The 18,345-nt window shown below is 42.8% G+C and overlaps 1 protein-coding gene across 7 annotated transcripts in view; it reads right to left on the minus strand.

Moving 5' to 3' along the window:
- Positions 1-1,090: 1,090 nt before the first annotated feature.
- CRIM1 (cysteine rich transmembrane BMP regulator 1) overlaps positions 1,091-18,345 on the minus strand; it is a 191,372-nt gene continuing 174,117 nt past the window's right edge. For 6 of the 7 annotated variants that reach the window (XM_087436907.1, XM_004418148.3, XM_087436906.1 and 3 more), the window contains 4 exons: positions 13,182-13,376; positions 6,011-6,133; positions 3,141-3,331; positions 1,091-1,573 (listed from right to left, as the gene is read on the minus strand). In XM_087436907.1, coding sequence (XP_087293033.1) covers positions 1,397-1,573; positions 3,141-3,331; positions 6,011-6,133; positions 13,182-13,376 — 686 coding nt within the window. In that variant the 3' untranslated portion in view covers positions 1,091-1,396. The remainder of the gene's footprint in view (positions 1,574-3,140; positions 3,332-6,010; positions 6,134-13,181; positions 13,377-18,345) is intronic. The other variant, XM_087436901.1, reaches the window with a different exon arrangement.

The raw sequence follows: 18,345 nt of genomic DNA on the forward strand, positions 1-18,345 counted from the left end.
AGAAATACCTTCTCCATAGCAGGTGTGATGCTGATTGCTCAAGGCGTGTGCGTACACACACACTCATACACACACATACTCACACACACATCTTCCCAATTAAACTGCAGGTAGAATGAGATTTTATGTTATTCAAAAATTTGTAAGTGATCGAAAGCATTGATATGGAATGCCTGTTTGTCTTTGTTCTGGTTAAAATCTCATAAAAATACATTCAACAGGAAAACATAAATTGTATGTGTATAAATATATATGTATATATATATTATATACACGCACACAAATACTTTTGTTTTTTTTTTGAAGCATAAGATAGTTACATAAATATTCCTATAATTGCTAAAGTTTAAAGAGGCATTTTTTTTTGAGCTTCAACAAAGGTGCTTGAATAATATACAATTAAAATGAAGTAGTTTCTATTTTGTAGAATCAGTATATAATAAGGAAAAAAAAAATCCCCGAACAGTCTTTTTTAAAAAAAGTCTCTTCTTAAGCTAGAGCTTCAACAAAAACTATGAACAACCAACAATATAACAGAACAAAGCAACAGCACACAATGAAGTACAGCCCCTGGAAATGCCTGGTGTCCTTCACCCCCTCCCTCCTTCCTGCCACGTGGCCATAAGAAAAGCTCAGTGCTCACATCACGACACCACTTAGGTCTTGTCCATTTGCTGACTCTGCTAGGAACTGGCTGATTGGCTTGGAAGAAAACAAAAGCAGCAAAAAGTATCACTGTATATATCCTTAAGAACCCGCTTTAGAGAAACGTGGCTATCACATTTCTCTTGCTTCCTCACCGCCTACCGCAGTTGTGACTGTATAGAAAAGAAAATTGTGGCTTTAGACCTGGGATGGCTATCAAAAGGTTCTGATGCACTCGTCTGGTAGTTCTAAGGTGGTTATGGCAGCTGGATCGCAAGGCCTTTTTTGTTTCTTGCTCATTCAGGCCTGAGCTTTGCAGCAACCAGTGCAGTCTTCAGAGCAACAGGAAAAAATATCCTCTGGGCCACTGAACTGCTTTAATGGACTGGATTTCTCCCCGAGCCAAGCTGACCAATTTGTCTTCCCAACACCACCCTCCCACCCATTTCCCCAACCAAACTCACTGTCCCCACCCCCAAATATCTCTACAGCTATATTACAAGCAAATATATCTTAGCAACTTTAAAAACTTTGGTTCTAAGAAAACACTTGGTCAGTTATCTTGAGGAAAGGTGGGAATGCTTGTTCTGCACACTGCTGTAGACAGAGCCCATCCCAGTGAGTTCTTAGCGCGGTACATCAAGTCACAATCCAATACAATCCACTAAGCAAGTGCACAAATTCTAGTTTACTTTTAAGAGCAGATTTAGTCGTTTTCTGTCTTTTAAAACCTCATCCAAGTTGCCTTTCTTCACACTGTTTGGTAGAAATTGTCTGCCTGTAGATGGTTCTGTTTTTGCATGCTGTAGAAGCCACTGAATCTTGCATCTGGTTCAGCAATTCTTAGCATTCTCTGGGAACTGTCTACCTGGACTCTGGTTCCTTTCTTGCAGTCCACAGATACCAGCTGATTATTTAAGGAAGAAGGCTATTTAATGAGAGAAGGAAAAACCACAAAGAATTAGGTGCTTTACAGATCCCAAATTAAGAGAAATTTAGTACCTGATTCAAGGGAGATAATACACTGATGGGCTGTACGTAGAGTTGACATCCTGTTCTAGTACCAACAATAGTTTTATGAGGGATACTGACAAACTGCGTTTCAAGGTGAAATGTCGTCAAACAGAGTGGATAAAGGAACTAAGAAAAAAAAAAGATGGGTGAAGTGACTATTTTCAAATCTTTGACGCGCCGACTAGTGCTTAAGAGGGTGAAGAATGAGTGGAAGTTAGCAGACAGACAGATTTTAAGATAAACAGACAATTTTGAATCATTCAGGCTGTAAAACAGCATCCCAGGTTGGGGCAGCCCCTGTCTGTATCCAGTCACTCCACGCACTTTACGAGCAGGTCCTTTTCCCAGTTTTGCACAGTGGGGACTTGTCTTGATCAGCCCTGGGTCCCGACCAGCACGTGTCCAGCACATAGGCTGTGCCCAATGCATATTTGTTGAGGGAAAATCAGAGGCAGGATAACCATCTGACAGTAATTTTATATGGTAGGGTTATCTAGATGGTAAATTGAATTAAAATAATTATTCAGGCTTTATTCAATTCTTAAGGTTGTATGATTTTTTAAGGAAAAAACTAAATGCAAAAGGTAGAATTAGGGGGGCCGGCCCGGTGGCGTAGTGGTTAAGCGTGTGCACTCCACTGCGGCAGCCTGGGGTTTGTGGGTTTGGATCCCGGGCGTGCACCGACGCACCACTTGTCAAACCATGCTGTGGCGGTGTCCCATATAAAGTAGAGGAAGATGGGCACCAATGTTAGCCCAGGGCCAGTCTCCCTCACCCACACACAAAAAAAGGCAGAATTAGGGTTGGAAAGAATCATGATTTACTTCCCTTAATGAAAATTAATTCTTTCTCGCTTTTTAAAATAGGCAGATTTGACAACAAATACATATTCTTTCTCTCTCAATGGGAAACCTGCCTTTCTCTACCTTGTCTGGTATTATTTTACACAATCTCTTTCGTCTTTTGCTTCTTTTCCCCTTTCTGCTTGCCTTTGGCACGTCTCTCTGTCCTCTGGACTTCTGTGCATCCTCATCATCTTCTAGCTCTCTTCTTGCCCTTCCTGAGTATTAACACCTTCCCTTTATGATTTCTTTTCTCTCCCAATTCTAAGTTGATAGATCATTGAGAAATACCAGGTGATCAAGTTTTAATTTCTAATATAAATAGCAATGACTTAGGAATCAATCCAGAGGTATTTGTTCATTTGAAAACTTGAAAGTAAATCCAGGAAATTGGATCTGTGAAAGGTCAGGATTCATTAACCAATGGATGATGGATAATTCATCTAGTGATTGATCCAGCCCTGGGCAAGAACTACATATCTGATTGCTACAGCCTGATGTGCACTTGAGGCTAGGAAGAGCAGAGTAAAAATTTCACTGGCTAATGTAGAAGACATCAAGCAATTTTAAGGAAATAGAAACATGCAAGCTTTCCTAGTTGATCCTTCAAGAGAGACTGAAACATTTTCAGGACAATACCTTAGTTGGTGTTCGATACCAGCAAAGCAGTGGGATCCACTGTTTCTTCTGATTGATGAATAGGAATGCTATTATAATAGACAGGCCTATTATTATGGGAACCACAACTGACGCAATGGAATCCAGCGAAGAATCTTCGCCTGGGTGCAGCCTGTTATTATCTCTGTAATCTACCTGGAGGTGACCCATGTCTACGAGAAAAAAAAATACAAGCATTTATTACCTAAACCAGAATTTTTAAGGATTATTTTAATTACACTGCAACTAGAGATGAGCAACTTGGTTTTATTGCTTCCTAGTACTCTAAGGCTAAAACATGATTAAAGTCTAACATTGATCCAAAGAGCCCTTATGAGAGGGCAGAGCTCTTAGAGATGGATGTAGAAAAGGAAATATTAGGGTGAGACGGTTAATAATTGGGCAGGATAATGCTGGTTCTACCTGGTCAAGAAAATAAGAAAATTCTTTTGTAGACTTTAACAAGTGACTAAAATTGGACTACTAAAAATATTTTGATTAATATTAACTACATGGTCTTCTAAGATTCTGAAGCAGAAACCTTAGCTTAGCTCCTTGCTTACTAGCAAATAGCAGACTAGGACAGAGTATTCTTCTACTTACTAGTGTCATAGCTGAGACTCATTACTAGTGTAACAGCAAAAACTAAGCCAGAATCAAGAGCTTGGTCTTTTGGTTGATAGTCTGGTTCACTGAGCTCTAAGCAAAAACTCCTAGGGCTGGCCCTGTGGCTTAGCGGTTAAGTGCACGTGCTCCGCTGCTGGCAGCCCGGGTTCGGATCCCGGGCGTGCACCGCTTCTCCGGCCATGCTGGGGCCGCGTCCCACATACAGCAACTGGAAGGATGTGCAGCTATGACATACAACTATCTACTGGGGCTTTGGGGGGAAAAAATAAATAAATAAAATCTTAAAAAAAAAAAAAAAAACTCCTTACTTTTCATAAACTTGTTGAAAACTCACTAGGCCTATTAGATAATTTTCCTAACTAAAAAGGCCTATTAGTTAACATACTGCACAGGGGACATTTAATTTTGCTCTTCTGAATGAAGGTCTTTCTGTTCCTTTAAGTCATCATTCTTGCAATGAATATTGCAAGCAGAGATGACAAAATTAAATATATACCAATCAGGGGCACTCGGGAAGTTTCCTTATTTTTCTTTTGTTTCAAATAAACCACTGTAGTCAGGTTGTCTAAATGCATCAAAGATCAGGTTAGTGAAAGGTGCAGGACTCATACAATCAAAAGGAGTTGCTCTTAAATTGTTCTGGAAACTTGAAGTAGCACAGCTTTGTCATATTAAGACTGTCTACAGTTTAAAAATCAGATTTTTATTAATATGCTTCTTTGTGTATGTCGGGGATGGGAAGAAGAGAACCTTTCTAGTCATTTTAGCCAGTGTAGATGGTGATACTTCATAGGCAGGGGAAAAAAAGGAACATATTTATCAGCATCAAGAAAAATGCCAAAGGTAAAAATAACATTTTATTGATAAATTCAGGTTTTAAATACACAATGAATAAAGGAATGCATTTTTGCCTTACCATATTCCAAATGATATTGGAAATGGTTTTAGAAATATGTCATACAAGAAGATTAAGAAGTAAATTAAGGAAAATCTTGGTGAAAGGAAAATGAAGCTTCAACTGAGGTCTGTTTACAAAATTCAGTCCTTAAGTTCTGTTCTGATGCTAAAAGCAGGCCATCAAATTTAGCTTTGAGCTTTCTAGCATCCAAAGCAAAAATGGCAACAAGTGTCATCAGTAAGCTTCACAATGTCTTGAAGATTAAAACCTATCTGTTGCTTACGAGAAGCATAAAACTTCTCCTCAGGGTCGTTCTAACAGAGATACTATGTAATGCACAGGTCCTCAACATGTTACAATAAATAAGGCTGTTCCTATGACCAAAGCCCAGCCATCTAGAAGAGTGTGTGGCACAGAGTAGGCACTAATATTTATTGACTGAATGAATGTAAACATAATGCTAAGGCACCATTCAGTCAGAGCAATTATACAAGGAGCCAAAACACTGCGCCCAGAATTGGCTCTCTGGTCATCCAGCTTGATCTAAGCACAACACTCAGAATATCTAGAGTAACAGACATTAATCTCTCAAGCAATTAATATTCCTTCTTCCAAAAGAAATATTCCAACAATGTTATAGCAATGATTTTGAAAATGTCCTTGGAGTAGCCAGGAGGCAGTACTGAGTCATGGCTAAGAGCAAGTTTGTACTATTTTGATCAGGAGGTCTACTTTTATAAAGGCAATATTGACAGGAATTCAGCTTTGCTTTGCCACTTAACTATTGAGAGACAGAATAACATTTCTATTATACACAACTGAAAGGACAGAGCAAGAAAACAAAAGCATGGAATAAACCTGGTGAGTGGAAAAATCAACACTCATAATAGATTGAACCCTCGTGGGGTGAAAACTACCTAGAAGTAGAGGATAACCTAATGCATAAATGCTTAGAATAGAATCCACAGGGACAGTGAATAATTTATTACTCTGCTTACAAAGTTTATGCACATGTATAAATATGAGAGATGGCTTAGAAATTCCAGATACCAAGCTTTAGGACAAGGACATATTTCTTTCCATCATCACTAGGTATCTGAACATGTGGGGCCAGAAGGAAGCATATGACCCAGTTACCTGAAGACTTATTTTATCATCCGGGTTGTTAAATATGTTACAGCCAAGCAAGTCCTCCCTGGAGTAGCTATCTCAACTCACTTGGTCAAGCCATTTAAAAAGTTAAGAAGTTAAAAATTAGGGGAAAAAAAAAATTAGGGGAAAAAAAAAAAATAAGACTAGACAGATCTCAGGTGACGTGGGCACTCACCTCTGGGGAGATGGATAATGTCATTTTCACTGGGTGTGGGCCACACGGGAACCTCCAGGTCAATCTCTCCACGACGATTTGTCTTCTCTATGGGAATATTGGTTGGTTCTGGGACATACATTTCTAAAAGAAGGGGACATTTTTCGTAAGAGATGGTGGAGGGGCTCCTTATTGCTGACTTTTGTTTCCTCAACCCAAATGGATGGTACATTCAATTCAATACAGGATGTCCTGGGACAGGAAAGATCCAGTTTCTGCATTTCCATCATTAACGCTAGAGAGTCACTAGCTTTGCAGGGGTGGGAAGCGTGTCTTCAAACCATTTGAAAGGGGGAAAAATTTTTTCTCCTCCACCAGGGTTAGAAGCTTTGCTTTTTCATGTCAAGTGGTGTTGGCTCTATAGTTTTGTGCAAGCTGACAGGGACTGGCTGAAATGGAAGGATTTCTTTTACTTTCTATCAGCTAAATATTATACTTTAAGAACTGCTGCTCTTTAATCCATGAGTGTTGAATCACTTATATAAAATACGTCACAGAAGTGAAAAAGTTAAAGCATCTTCCACTCTTTATGCATTTCTTAGCCAATTCCCCTCCACTCTCCTCCTCTAAATGGGAATGAACTGTAGCAGGCCTCACGAGGTGCTGCCCGATTTAAGTCTTCAACGTCTGCTATGTTACCACTGGAACCACGTAGATTGGAAGATGATCTTCAGTAAATATATTTACATTATCTAACTTGATCATATAGGTACGGTACTTCAATCAACAAGATACTACAACATGAAACAAAATTGAGAAGAATAATATTCTTTATCACAAACGTCAGGACTTTTTTTTTTTTTTTTTGTGAGGAAGATCAGCCCTGAGCTAACATCCATGCCAATCCTCCTCTTTTTGCTGAGGAAGACTGGCCCTGGGCTAACATCTGTGCCCATCTTCCTCTACTTTATATGGGACGTTGCCACAGCATGGCCTGACAAGCAGTGTCGGTGTCCCCGGGATCTGAACCCGGGCTGCCAGCAGCGGAGCGCGAGCACTTAACCGCTAGGCCACAGGGCCGGCCCCAGGACTTTCTTTTTTTTTTAAAGCCAAGTTCTAAAAAGGACCAGTGAAAAAAATTCAGAGCTTTCCTTGGCTCCTGCAAATGCATTTGTATATCCTTATTTCATCTATCTAACAGCAACTAGCCCAACATCTTAAAGAAATAATTCTTAAGAACCTCTATCTTTAAAATGTGACAATAAAAGTCTGCATTAATCACGTACCTCCTCTTGGCCAGATCCTGCCATATTAGTAACTGATTTTTATAACGTTACTCAACATTGGTAATATTGCATACTCACTAATAAAGAGCCTAATTTAGTCCAAAATAAAATACATAAAATATAAGTTATATAACTTAAAATAGAATTAATCAATAATCCTCTCTGCTTTGAGTGATCGTCATTTATCCCGAAGTTACCAGCCTCTCAAGAAGTAAACCTTAAGAGGAATTTGAGAGAAGGGAAAAGTGATAGAGAAGAGAGTATCTGCTCAGCTTCTACTGTGAATTCACTGAGTACCCGCCAGGGAAATAAATTCAGAGAGGTTAAGTAAACTGCCCAAGATTATGCAGCCAGGAACTGGCAGAGTTGGGTACAAATCCAGGTCTGTGACTTTAGAGCCCAGGTCTTCCTGTTGCCCCAAGAATCAAGTCAACTTGGCCTTACTTCTCAGTCTCCTGCTTTCTTACTTAAATTATAAGGCCTCAGACATGGCAAGAACTAGACACTGTTACTGTTTTGAAAAGTTCAATGAGTCCCTGAAAACTCTAGAATTAAAAAGAGAATTTACTGGAAATATTATCATTTACAGAAGCAGGGGTCTGAGTACAAACCAGTGATTCTCAAACTTTTCTATCACATCTGAATAACCCAAAGAGCTTACAAAATGTGCTAATTCTCATAGGTCCTGATTCGGTAGGTCAAGGCTGGGTGATTCTGGGCTGATCCTGTGTGTCGGTGTGTTGGGGGATGGTGTTTAGCTGGCTCACTGAGAAACCCTGATATATGTGGTATGAATTTCCTGGAGGAACCTGGGAAGAAAACTACCTTGACATTTATGTGACACGTTTCCATACCAGAGCACCCCTGAGCCCTCCCCTGCCTGGTCCAGTGCGCACAGCGTTGAACCTTTTCATCACAACAGGAGCCGACCTGCCGCTGGTTTCTGAGACCTCAACAGAAAAGGCTAATGTGAGATCTAGTTCACCAAACCCACAAATGCCAACAGCTAAGCAGCCAAAACCTCTGCAGAGGCCCCAGAGCTGGGATCAATTGTTTCACCTCAGGTTTTATCCTAGGTGAGAGCAGCAGAGAAGCAGCTTTGAAATTCTTGTGCCTCTGTACCTGCATACGGGTACATTTCAGGTGAAACCCTGCAAAGAACAGAGACTCGACAGTGTGAGTTCTCTTCCCACAGAAGCTTACCAAAGCTCTACTTGGCAACAGCAGGGAAAGTTAGAAGGACCTACCCAGGATGGAGGAGGATGTCTTACTGGGTGATTAATTATATCACCATTGTTCAGTGAATATTTTATGAGCACTTCACTGGTCTAAGTTTTGGGGATTCAGCTGCGATCAAGGACAATCCTGCCCCCACAGGCCTCTCAGGATGACAGTTACTTCTCAGCGGCTCTCAGCCTGTCCTTTGTATCATTTCGCTCCATTAAACTCAGTGCAGCTCTGACTACGATCCACCCACACTTCCTTCTTTATCACAAAATACTCAAAGCTCTAGTTCAGAGCCCTCAAGTCTAAGGGGAGAGAGTCATTTTCTTTAATGTGAACCTAAGAGGGAAGCCGCTTCTGAACAGTTCTGCCAATAAGAATAAATCTTTCAGCAAAAAACTACTTGGAGAAAAAGAAGTGTGGGTGCTCCTGTGTTTCCATGCCTAGATCTAGGCCTCTATGGCTAAACACTCCATTCAACCCCAACTCTAACAAACAACTCTTCTGGCATTTACTACATGAGCCCTGGAGAGCTGCTGGCATTGTAGGTGACAGGGACAGGAGAGTGACACAAAACTACACCTGGCCAGGCCACACAGATCACAGGCACATGGTCACAATTAAGAATTACTCCTGTGGTCATATTTGATCTGAACTTCACAGGAACCCAGGACAACTTACTGGGGATATATTTTACTTTCAGAGGCACCTGGCCAGTTGTAAGAGCCACCTTCCTTAAAATGTCCTTTTCTGGAATATGGGGCAGGATGCTCGGGGCTCACAAGCTCATGGCACCATTTTTTTGGAGATCAAACCTGAAGTCAACTTAGGACCAGGACTCCCAGGTCTTCTGCTAACGAGCTGCATGACTTGGGATAATTCACTTAACTTTTCTGAGCCTCAATTTCTTCTGTAAAATGGGACAAGTACTAACCAGCTAACTAGCTCACAGGTTTTGAACTCACATCCAAAGATGGCAGAGGGGGAAAGTGCTTTGTAAAGGGTGAGGCTATTCAGAGTGTTAGTATGTATAGAGGACGAAGTGAGAGGTAGCATGGGCTATCCAGATGAGACATGGAAGCCTGCAACTTCAGCGAAGAGAGAGAACAGGCCAGGATCCAGCCGTCCTGGCAGGCCACACTTAATCAGAGTAAAGTGGCAAAGCTTGACTGATTGCAAAATTTGCTTAGAGATAAGATGGAGGAACGATTTATCAATAATACATCAGATGCAGAAAAGAGTTACAGACATTAAATTTCAATCCAACAGTAAATCTGAGAAGTCACTAGAGAAATCTCTAGTAACGAACACGGATGTTGGCAATATCTGCACTCTCTCCTTCATTAAACTCACAAAACAAGGATAGTGAATCTTTGCCCCTATTCCTACCGCCATCACCTGGCTTTGGGTCCTTACTGTCACACATCTGGGATGTCTGCAATGCGAGTGACAGCTGTCCTGGCCTCAGGTCTCTCCCTGCTGTAGTCCCTCCTGATACCACCCCGTTAGGCTTCCCAAAGCACCTCTGTCATCATGTCATTCATCTGCTCAAAAACAAGCCTCCTCACTCCCTATAAAGGACGGAGTCTACACTCTTCATTTGGCAATTAAGGCCCTAAAAATCTTGACCAAAGCTATCTTTTTTTGTCCTTACATCCTGCTACTAGAACTCTCTGTTCCAGGGGGATTTGACCTTGACCTTTCCATCTTAGGGTCTTTGTCAGATTACCCTCTTCACTCCAATGGAGAGAGCCCACCTGTCCTTCAAGGTCTAGCTCAAATCCCTCTTCTGTGAAAGCCTCCAAGGCTGTTCTACTTCACAGTAAAATCCGATTTGTGAACTGAGCACTCAGGGTCTGCAGCAGGGTTGTATAACCACTGTCCCCAGTTCACCCCTTTCTCTCTTGAAACCACTCTAATGAGACTTTGCCTCCACCACTCTACTGAAATGGCTCTTGTCAAGACGATGAGGATGATGCTAAACGCACAACAGTTAGTTCCCGCTTCTTGTCTGACCTGACCCACCGGCACTCCTCCCACCCTTTCTCCACTTGGCTTCCAGGTCACGGCTCTCTCGGTTTCCTTCTGTGTTGCCAGGGCTCCTTCTCCATTTCCTTTGCTAGTCGTTCCTCACCTGCCCAGTCTCCCAAAGTTGGAGGGTCTCTGGGCTCAGTCCTGGGGTCTCTCTTCTCTATCTACACTCACTCTGATGTCATCTAGTCTTAAGGCTTAAAAACCACCTATGGCTGACAACTTGCAAATTACAGATCGATTCCCAATCTCTCTCCTGACCTCCAGATTAGCTATTCACTGTCTATTCATTATCTCCACTTAGGTCTAATGGGGATTCCAAACTAAAAATGCCCCAGACCAAACTGATTTTACCCCAGAGCTGCAACTCCATGATTTAGCCCAAAAACATTATAGTCATCCTTGCTTCTCTCTTCCTCTCACTCCTCACATCTAATTCGAATCCTAATGATTCTACCCTTACCATATAACCAGAATCTGACCACTTCTCCCCACCTCCACGCAACTATCGTGGTCCAAGCCGCCACTATCTCTCACCTGGATTACTGGAAAAGCCTCCCAATTGGTCTCTCTGCTTCCACTCCTGCCCTCCACACCCCACACTCTATGCTCAACCTAGCACCAGAGAAATCCCTTTAAAGATAAGACAGATCACGGCGCCCCTTTGCTCAAAACCCTCCAAAGTTTCCATCTCAATGAAGTCCTACAATCAGCCATGGGACTGCATGTCCTGGCCCACCGTGACCTCTCTGCTCCCCTCCTCTCCCCTTCCTGCTCCCTGGGTCCCACCCACACGGGCCTTCCCACTTCTCCCTGAACACGCACAGCACGCTCCCACCCCAGGGCTCTTGCTCTGCCTGTACTGAGGGTTCCGCCTCTTCCCCAGGAGTCCTGCAGTTCTTCTGGGTCTCTTTATAAATGTCACCTGATCAGTGAGGCGTTCCCTGATCATTCCATAGAAAACAAAACAACCTGTCCCCACTCTTCTCCACTCCGCCCCGTCCCGCTATGCTTTTCTCCCCACCCTTATCCCCACCTTCTGTGCTCTCTATTCACTGTTTTGTTGTTTGCTGCCTGTCTCTCCCTACGAAAATGTAAGCTCCAAGGGGATGGGGACTTTGATTCCCTGCTGTCTCCCCAGTGCCTAGAACAGTGCTTGCGCATAGTAGGCACTTTGAATGAATCTTTGTTGAATAAATAAGGTCAAGTTTCAACATTTATATCATTAAAAGTATATTACTAGGAAAACTGGTATGAAACTTGTGAAACATAGTTGATACATACAAGATAAAATAGCTCCAATACATATTTTTCCTTTTTCTTCTTCTGCAAAACACTTAAGGATTTTGTTTTTCTCCATGTGCCACCAGGTGATAAAACGTCACAGAGGTGAACCTCTGACTCTCAGTCTAGACCTTAAACGAGGCCAGGGAGACCCACCTATGAAGAGTACCCTACAGAAGGCTCTGTCAAGGGTTCAACCCCTCACCTGGTGAATATCCCATCCTCTCAGGGGACAGACGGACATTTTTAGAAGCGCCAATTAGGGCCAGTCTATACAACACCTAAACAAAAGGCAAATGTGTGCAGAGATCAACGGAACTCTGGGTTTAAGTGACTGTCCATTTTACACCTGCACACTATAAATGCACTGCTAAGCTGGTGTGACGCCCAGCTCACCGTACTGCACGGAGCAAGATTCTCTAATACAATGCTGCAAGAGAACACAAGACTCGAGGTGAAAATGGAGAGGCTCCCAACTCGCTCAGGCCCTCAGTGAGCTCCTAGAGTGAGCCCTCTTTTCGGCCTGTGTGGTATAAATGCCTGTGAAGTCTGTGTGTTTAGGGCTTTAGATCTGGAATACTGCCTGGAGGCTACCCTGCCGAGGGCTGAGGTCCTGCATTTCTGGGAAGAGGGGCAGAGGATAAAGGAGCTGTTTTGGCAGGAGACACAGATGTGGAAACTAGGAGAAGGCCTGGGGGAGGAGCTGGGCAGTTGCGAGGGACTTAGGTTTGAAATGAGGATGTGAGATACTGAGCTGACATGAAGGGTGGGATGCTGGGAAAGACACAGGCACAGGGTTCGGCAACAGCCAGCTGGGGGCGCTCAGTGGTCACGGTCTATGTGGGCAGAGATGGAAAGTTCAGCGGAGCGCCTGGGAGAAGGCTGCAGGGGACTGTACGGCTACTCCTGGAACTGAGGAACTGAAGAAAGACTTAGCCAGAACTGCATTCTTTAGGTATAGGTTTTCCATTTTGGTTCTGATATATATCCATCTGCTGAGCACATTCCCTACTATGTCCAATCTTGGACCTTTTTCACCAGGCTAGTCCAACACTGCACTGAAACTGTGCTACTTGGATAGGGTGGGTGTCATCAACAGGTCTGTTATACTGTCACTAAAGTTTAGAGAATGCAAATCAGAAGAACCAGAGCAACTCTGGCATGGAACCAAAATTTGGCATTTACCTTGATGGTCACATTCTCCCAAGTTACCCCCCATGTCTCTGTACAGGAAGACTTTAGCTGGGCCCAACACACTGCCTGGGCCACATGAACTAATGGACGGGGTGGAGCAGGTTCTGGGTCTGCTCTAGTTTCATCTTAAATCAAATCACATCCTGAAAATAGCAGGACGAGAGCTTAGATACCTGGACACATTGGGCAGCAACTTCCTTCCACATTGATGGGCTCAACGCAGGGCAGAGGGGGGCAGCTGACGGTCGAGCAGAGGGTCTGGCCCTGCAGGCAGTAGCAGTGTGTGCAGCTGTCAATGTCCCATCGCTCCTCGTCAGCGTAGGCCTTCCCACTGAAGTGGCACACCACCTTCTTTGGAATCGTGTCTTCTAGTGGAAAAAATAGCACATGGTGGAGTTGCTTGATGCGACAAAACATAACATCTTTTTAAACTTAAGACATAAAGGGAACAGCTTTGTACAATCACAATATGCTTCAGGATTTCCATTTCCAGAATTTGGTGAAACTTTTGCTTTTCCGGTCTCCTACTGCCATTTTCCTCTGCTCAGGAGAAGCTTTAGAACTCTCACCAAGGGCCACTGAGGCTACCACAGGGCGGTGACTGTTACAACCAGCTGGGAATGATAGCACTGGGTAAGTGTCATTAGACTGTCATTGCAAAATACACAAATTTAATCATTATACAGTTGTTGAACACACTACATGAAAAAACCAAAACTGAAATACAAATAGGCAGAGACATATTCAGAGATTTTGTTCTATGTGGAAAGAGATAAAAAGTCCAGCTGAGTATATTTACACAGATGATTCAAGAAATTCCTACTTCTGGTTAATCTCTTGGTAAATGATTCAGGGGAAGAGTAAGGAATGATAATGGCATGTCACAGGGAGCTAGCAGGCCTCCTGTGCTATCCTGGAGGGGAATTAGCATAGAGATAACCATTTCCTTCATTTTTCAGTGATGCTGTATGCATTTCCATCTCATCAACAAGGAAATTGCTACTTTAAAAACAACCTCATTTCAACCCGTTTTTTCAGCAAACTATGGCTTTTGAGAACAATATATTTTTAAAAGCTATTTTTATGTACTATCACAGCTTAAAACCTTCTGTTCTTCTTTTTTCTCCATTCTCCCTTGCCATCCTCATTCCCCCCACCCCCAACCTTTTCTTTGAAAGTTCCTTTCTCTTTGACTCAACGCCTTCCCCTGGTTTACCTGAACTCATTGACTGACTAGTGGTCACATTTCCTCTAGAGTTCAAGGACAGTGGCTCAGAGCGAGGCCCAAGTGACCAGCAAAGCAGAGATGGGGCAACCAATGGAAAAATGTGGAGGGTGCAGCACTTCCTGTCCCCAGATGGGCCAATAACCGGACACTCCTACTCATCCGGGGATTTTATGCACAGGTTCTAAAGGCAGCTCCAGTCACCAGGTCACTAGTAAAGGTAAAACAATAACGGAACCTGGAAGGCATCTGGGAAGCTCTGAAAGGGGCAATGGTCACTGTCCGGACACAGAGGAGAGAACCCAGAGGCCTGAGGGGGCAAGAAGACATGTGCAAGTGTATGGCATCGGGAGCCATTTTCTCCGAGCAGCCCCCCAACTCTGCAGCCAAGTCCTCCCAGGGGGCTGGAAGCTGCTCTCTGTGACGACCTGGCACAAAGCTTCCCGCTGAGCTTCTCCAGAGAAGGCTCACAGATAGAAATGCTCCCACGTGTCTTAGGTGCCCACCAATTACTTACCAGTAATTGGTAAGTCTCTTCTTACCAATTACTCGAGTACGTGCACCTTTTTAAACAGCACTAATAATGTCCTATTACTAGAGTATTTTGTATTTCCATAGATATAAGTTGCAGTCCCTGTGGAGTGTTATAAGCAAGCACAGGAAGGAATCTATGTCAAGTGTTAAAATGCATGATCTCTCTGTTTCTCAACATTTTTCCATCATTTCTCTCATTATTGCTGCCTAAGGTTCAACAAAGGATATTGAGTAATCACGGAAACTTCTAGTTGTAAACAGAAGTCCTTTTTCAGTCTCTGCTAAAAAAACATACTTCACTGTATTTGTGAATGTTCCACAGAAAGTCTTCTGGTGCACTGATTGTCAAGCTTAAAAACTCATTTGGAGGCTTTCAAACCAAACCCATAATAGAAGTTTTTGCTAATAGGGAATCCTTAGAGGACGTGACTTCACTAAGATATCCAAAATGTACATGTTGAATGGTTGAGCAGAATCATTTAATGAACCTAATTCAAGTAATATTCTGACCTCCAGCCAACATTTCACTAAGGACATTAGATTTGCTATCAAATCTAGAGCCTATTATGCAGAGAATTCTTTATGAAAGGAAGCATTTCTTCATAAAGCAACATTACTGATTATATTTTACATAAACCTTGTAATAGCTCATATGATGGACCAGTATAACTGCATAAATTTGAGTAATGTTTTACTGTGCAAGGACCTTAGAAAAGAGAAGGTTAAACTCCTCACCCACCTCGTCCACCACTTTCTACCGTGCTTTTCCTCCTAGACACGTCTTTGCCCATCCTCTTCTTAGAGAAAAGGAGGAAGGGAAGAATGAGATATAGGCACAGAAAGGATGAGGACTTTGTAAAAAGGAGTTCAAGTCAAGGCCAAGCGCTGGTCTGTACTTTCTTAAGATCTAGACGAAGACACTCATTACATCTTAAGATATTTAATTAATTAATGCTACTAATATTCACGAGGTTAAAATTATCTATTAAAATTAAGATATTAAAAATAGTAATTATATGTTAAACATTATAAAGACATTCCTTCATTCATTGCACAAACTTTTATCATCAATGAAAAAGAAGGCACAACCCTGACCATGACCCAGAGGACTGAACAGAAGTGGTGGAGACAGGCCTGGTGACTGGAACTCCTCACCACAGCACAACGCAGCAACTCTTGCTACCGTAAATTAAACAAGGCGCTGGACAACACGGAGGGCAAAGCAACCAACTCTGCTGGGGCCTGGGGAAGGCTTCACCCAGGATGTGATGCTGGAGTTCTACTTTGAGGGATGAGGAGAAGATGAAGAAGCTAGAGGAAGAGCATTCCAAGCAGAAGGTGATGTGTCCAACAGCTTGTCACCGTGGCAGGACAGTGAGAAGGGTCAGCCTATACAGAGTGTGAGAGTGTGTGTGCGTGCGTGCGCGTGCCTGAAGGCTGGAGATGAAGTAGGGATCGGATTGTAAAGGGCCTTGAATAACAGCCGACAGATTTAGATTCCTCCTGTGGTGGAGGGAGGGGCCTTATCAGCTTTGTTTTCAACAAGAGAACTCTGGAATATGATAATATGGAGGACTAAATGGGGTAAGGAAGATGGGGATACTGTTCAAGGGGATGTGTGTGGGCCTAGATTAATGCGGTGGTGATGGGGATGGAAAGGCAAGGCTAGATTTGAGAGATATTTCCGAAAAACAGCTGTCAGGATGTGGCTGGTGAGGGAGAAGGAGGCATGAAGGACGGTCTGTGTCTTGCAATGATAGGCTAGGCAGAGGTAATGCCAATATATGAGTAATTTTCCTGCTTTAAGAAATAAAGCTGGTGACCTTGTCGGGGACCTGGTCAGGCCTTATCAAACTCCTCCAGATATCCCAGTGGATCAGTCCGAGCTGCAGTGGCTGACCCTCAAAATCTCTTAGCTCCTCTGTGTGAACATGACCATGAAGCTGCCGCTGGGACAGAATGGATCTGGGGCTCAACACGGTAAAAAAGGCCAAACTTCAGTCAGTCACTGGAAGCTACAGGCAGGAAAACACCAGTGCTGAGGGTGTGGGGTAACGGGCAAAACTGGCTGTGCCCTTCATGTATCTTTAAGAAGTCTCTATGCCTTTGATCCAGTAATTCTGCTTCTGGTAAGCTATCCCAAGGAAATAATCAGAAAAGGCCTAAAATAAGTTGTTTATGTAGATGTTCATCACAATATTTATAATAGCAAGAAATCTGTGTCCAACAATATGGGAATGTTTAAATAGCTCACGATACGATCATATGAGAGAATATAGGTAGTTATTAACATGTGTCATGTGTAGTATAAGTTCAACCATGTAAAGAAGAAAATTAAAACCATCTACAAAGAAATGAAAACGTGAACAGTAATTGGTAGAATCAAGGCTGAATACTTTTAACATTTTTTTTGTAATGAACGAGCTACTCTTGATAATGAGGCAAACGTATTAAAATGGATGTCTCAAACAAAAACACAGGCGCATGTGTTACCCACCTTCCCCCCCACCTCCCCCCAACAAACACACACACACACACACTCGAAAATACTGAAGGGGTAAGAGCTTAGTCTGAGCTGGTTCTAAAGAACCTGGCCATGTGGTTTGGTGCTTTCTGAAGCTACTGACCCACTTCGAGGAATTTCAACAAACTGCAAGAAAACTAAACCATGGAAGAAATGCCCAAGATCAAATGCTGAGCTACAGCATAACATAGTGTTTATGTAACTACTCATTCAGCAACTGGATGAGATCATTGTCTAAAAGAATATTTATAAAATGATATAAGAGAGATCAATTACTCTGAATGCCTTGGAGCAGATGGGTTGAACCAAGAACTCTGACTACATATTAGGTGAAACTAAAGTTTCTCATTTGATTTTATTACAAAAATAAATCTTTTTCTAAACTCAATGAACATTAAGAATTTGAAGTAGCAATATGATGACAAGGAACACGTGAAACCCATTACACTGGAAGCCCCACAGACACTGCAGCAGGCTCTGTGCACAGGCGCTCAGGGGAGGAGTCAGGCTTGTTGAGTGTCTGGGGCTTCAGTGGCTGTAAGGAAGCTATTCCTCTTCAGGGAGTGGGCTAACTACCACGGACCGAATTTCCAGGTGGGCCTACCAATTCATCTCTACCCCATTCAAGCTCTACTCATCACAGATTACCTCAGCAGCATCTTGCCTTCAAGTTCATTTTCAACTGAGTTAATTCTGACTCGAGATCAGGAAGCTGTTTTACTAGGTTTAAAAAACTGGGGGTGGGTAGAGCATAGAGATAGATGCCAACCAACTGCTGGTTGACAACATTGGTTTAAAGAATGAGTCTCTCCTTACAGGTGGCAGAGAGTGAAAAAAGGAATGAGTGGCCCCAAACAGACCTTGTAAAGGGAACTGAGGATAGGAGTGAGGGACCTCAAAGGACCTGCACAGAAGTCTAAATCAGTGTTTAGGCTTGTTGTGCAGGACTCAGCGAGGCCACAAGATATAATATCTGCATGACCAGCGTTCTCACAGCTGATCTCCTTAAAGACTGGAGGTCAGATGAGGTAAATGGTAGAGACAAGAGAGACAG

The sequence above is a fragment of the Ceratotherium simum genome, chromosome 11 (genome assembly GCF_057802395.1).
Source record: "Ceratotherium simum simum isolate JZ-2026a chromosome 11, ASM5780239v1, whole genome shotgun sequence".
NCBI lineage: Eukaryota > Metazoa > Chordata > Mammalia > Perissodactyla > Rhinocerotidae > Ceratotherium > Ceratotherium simum.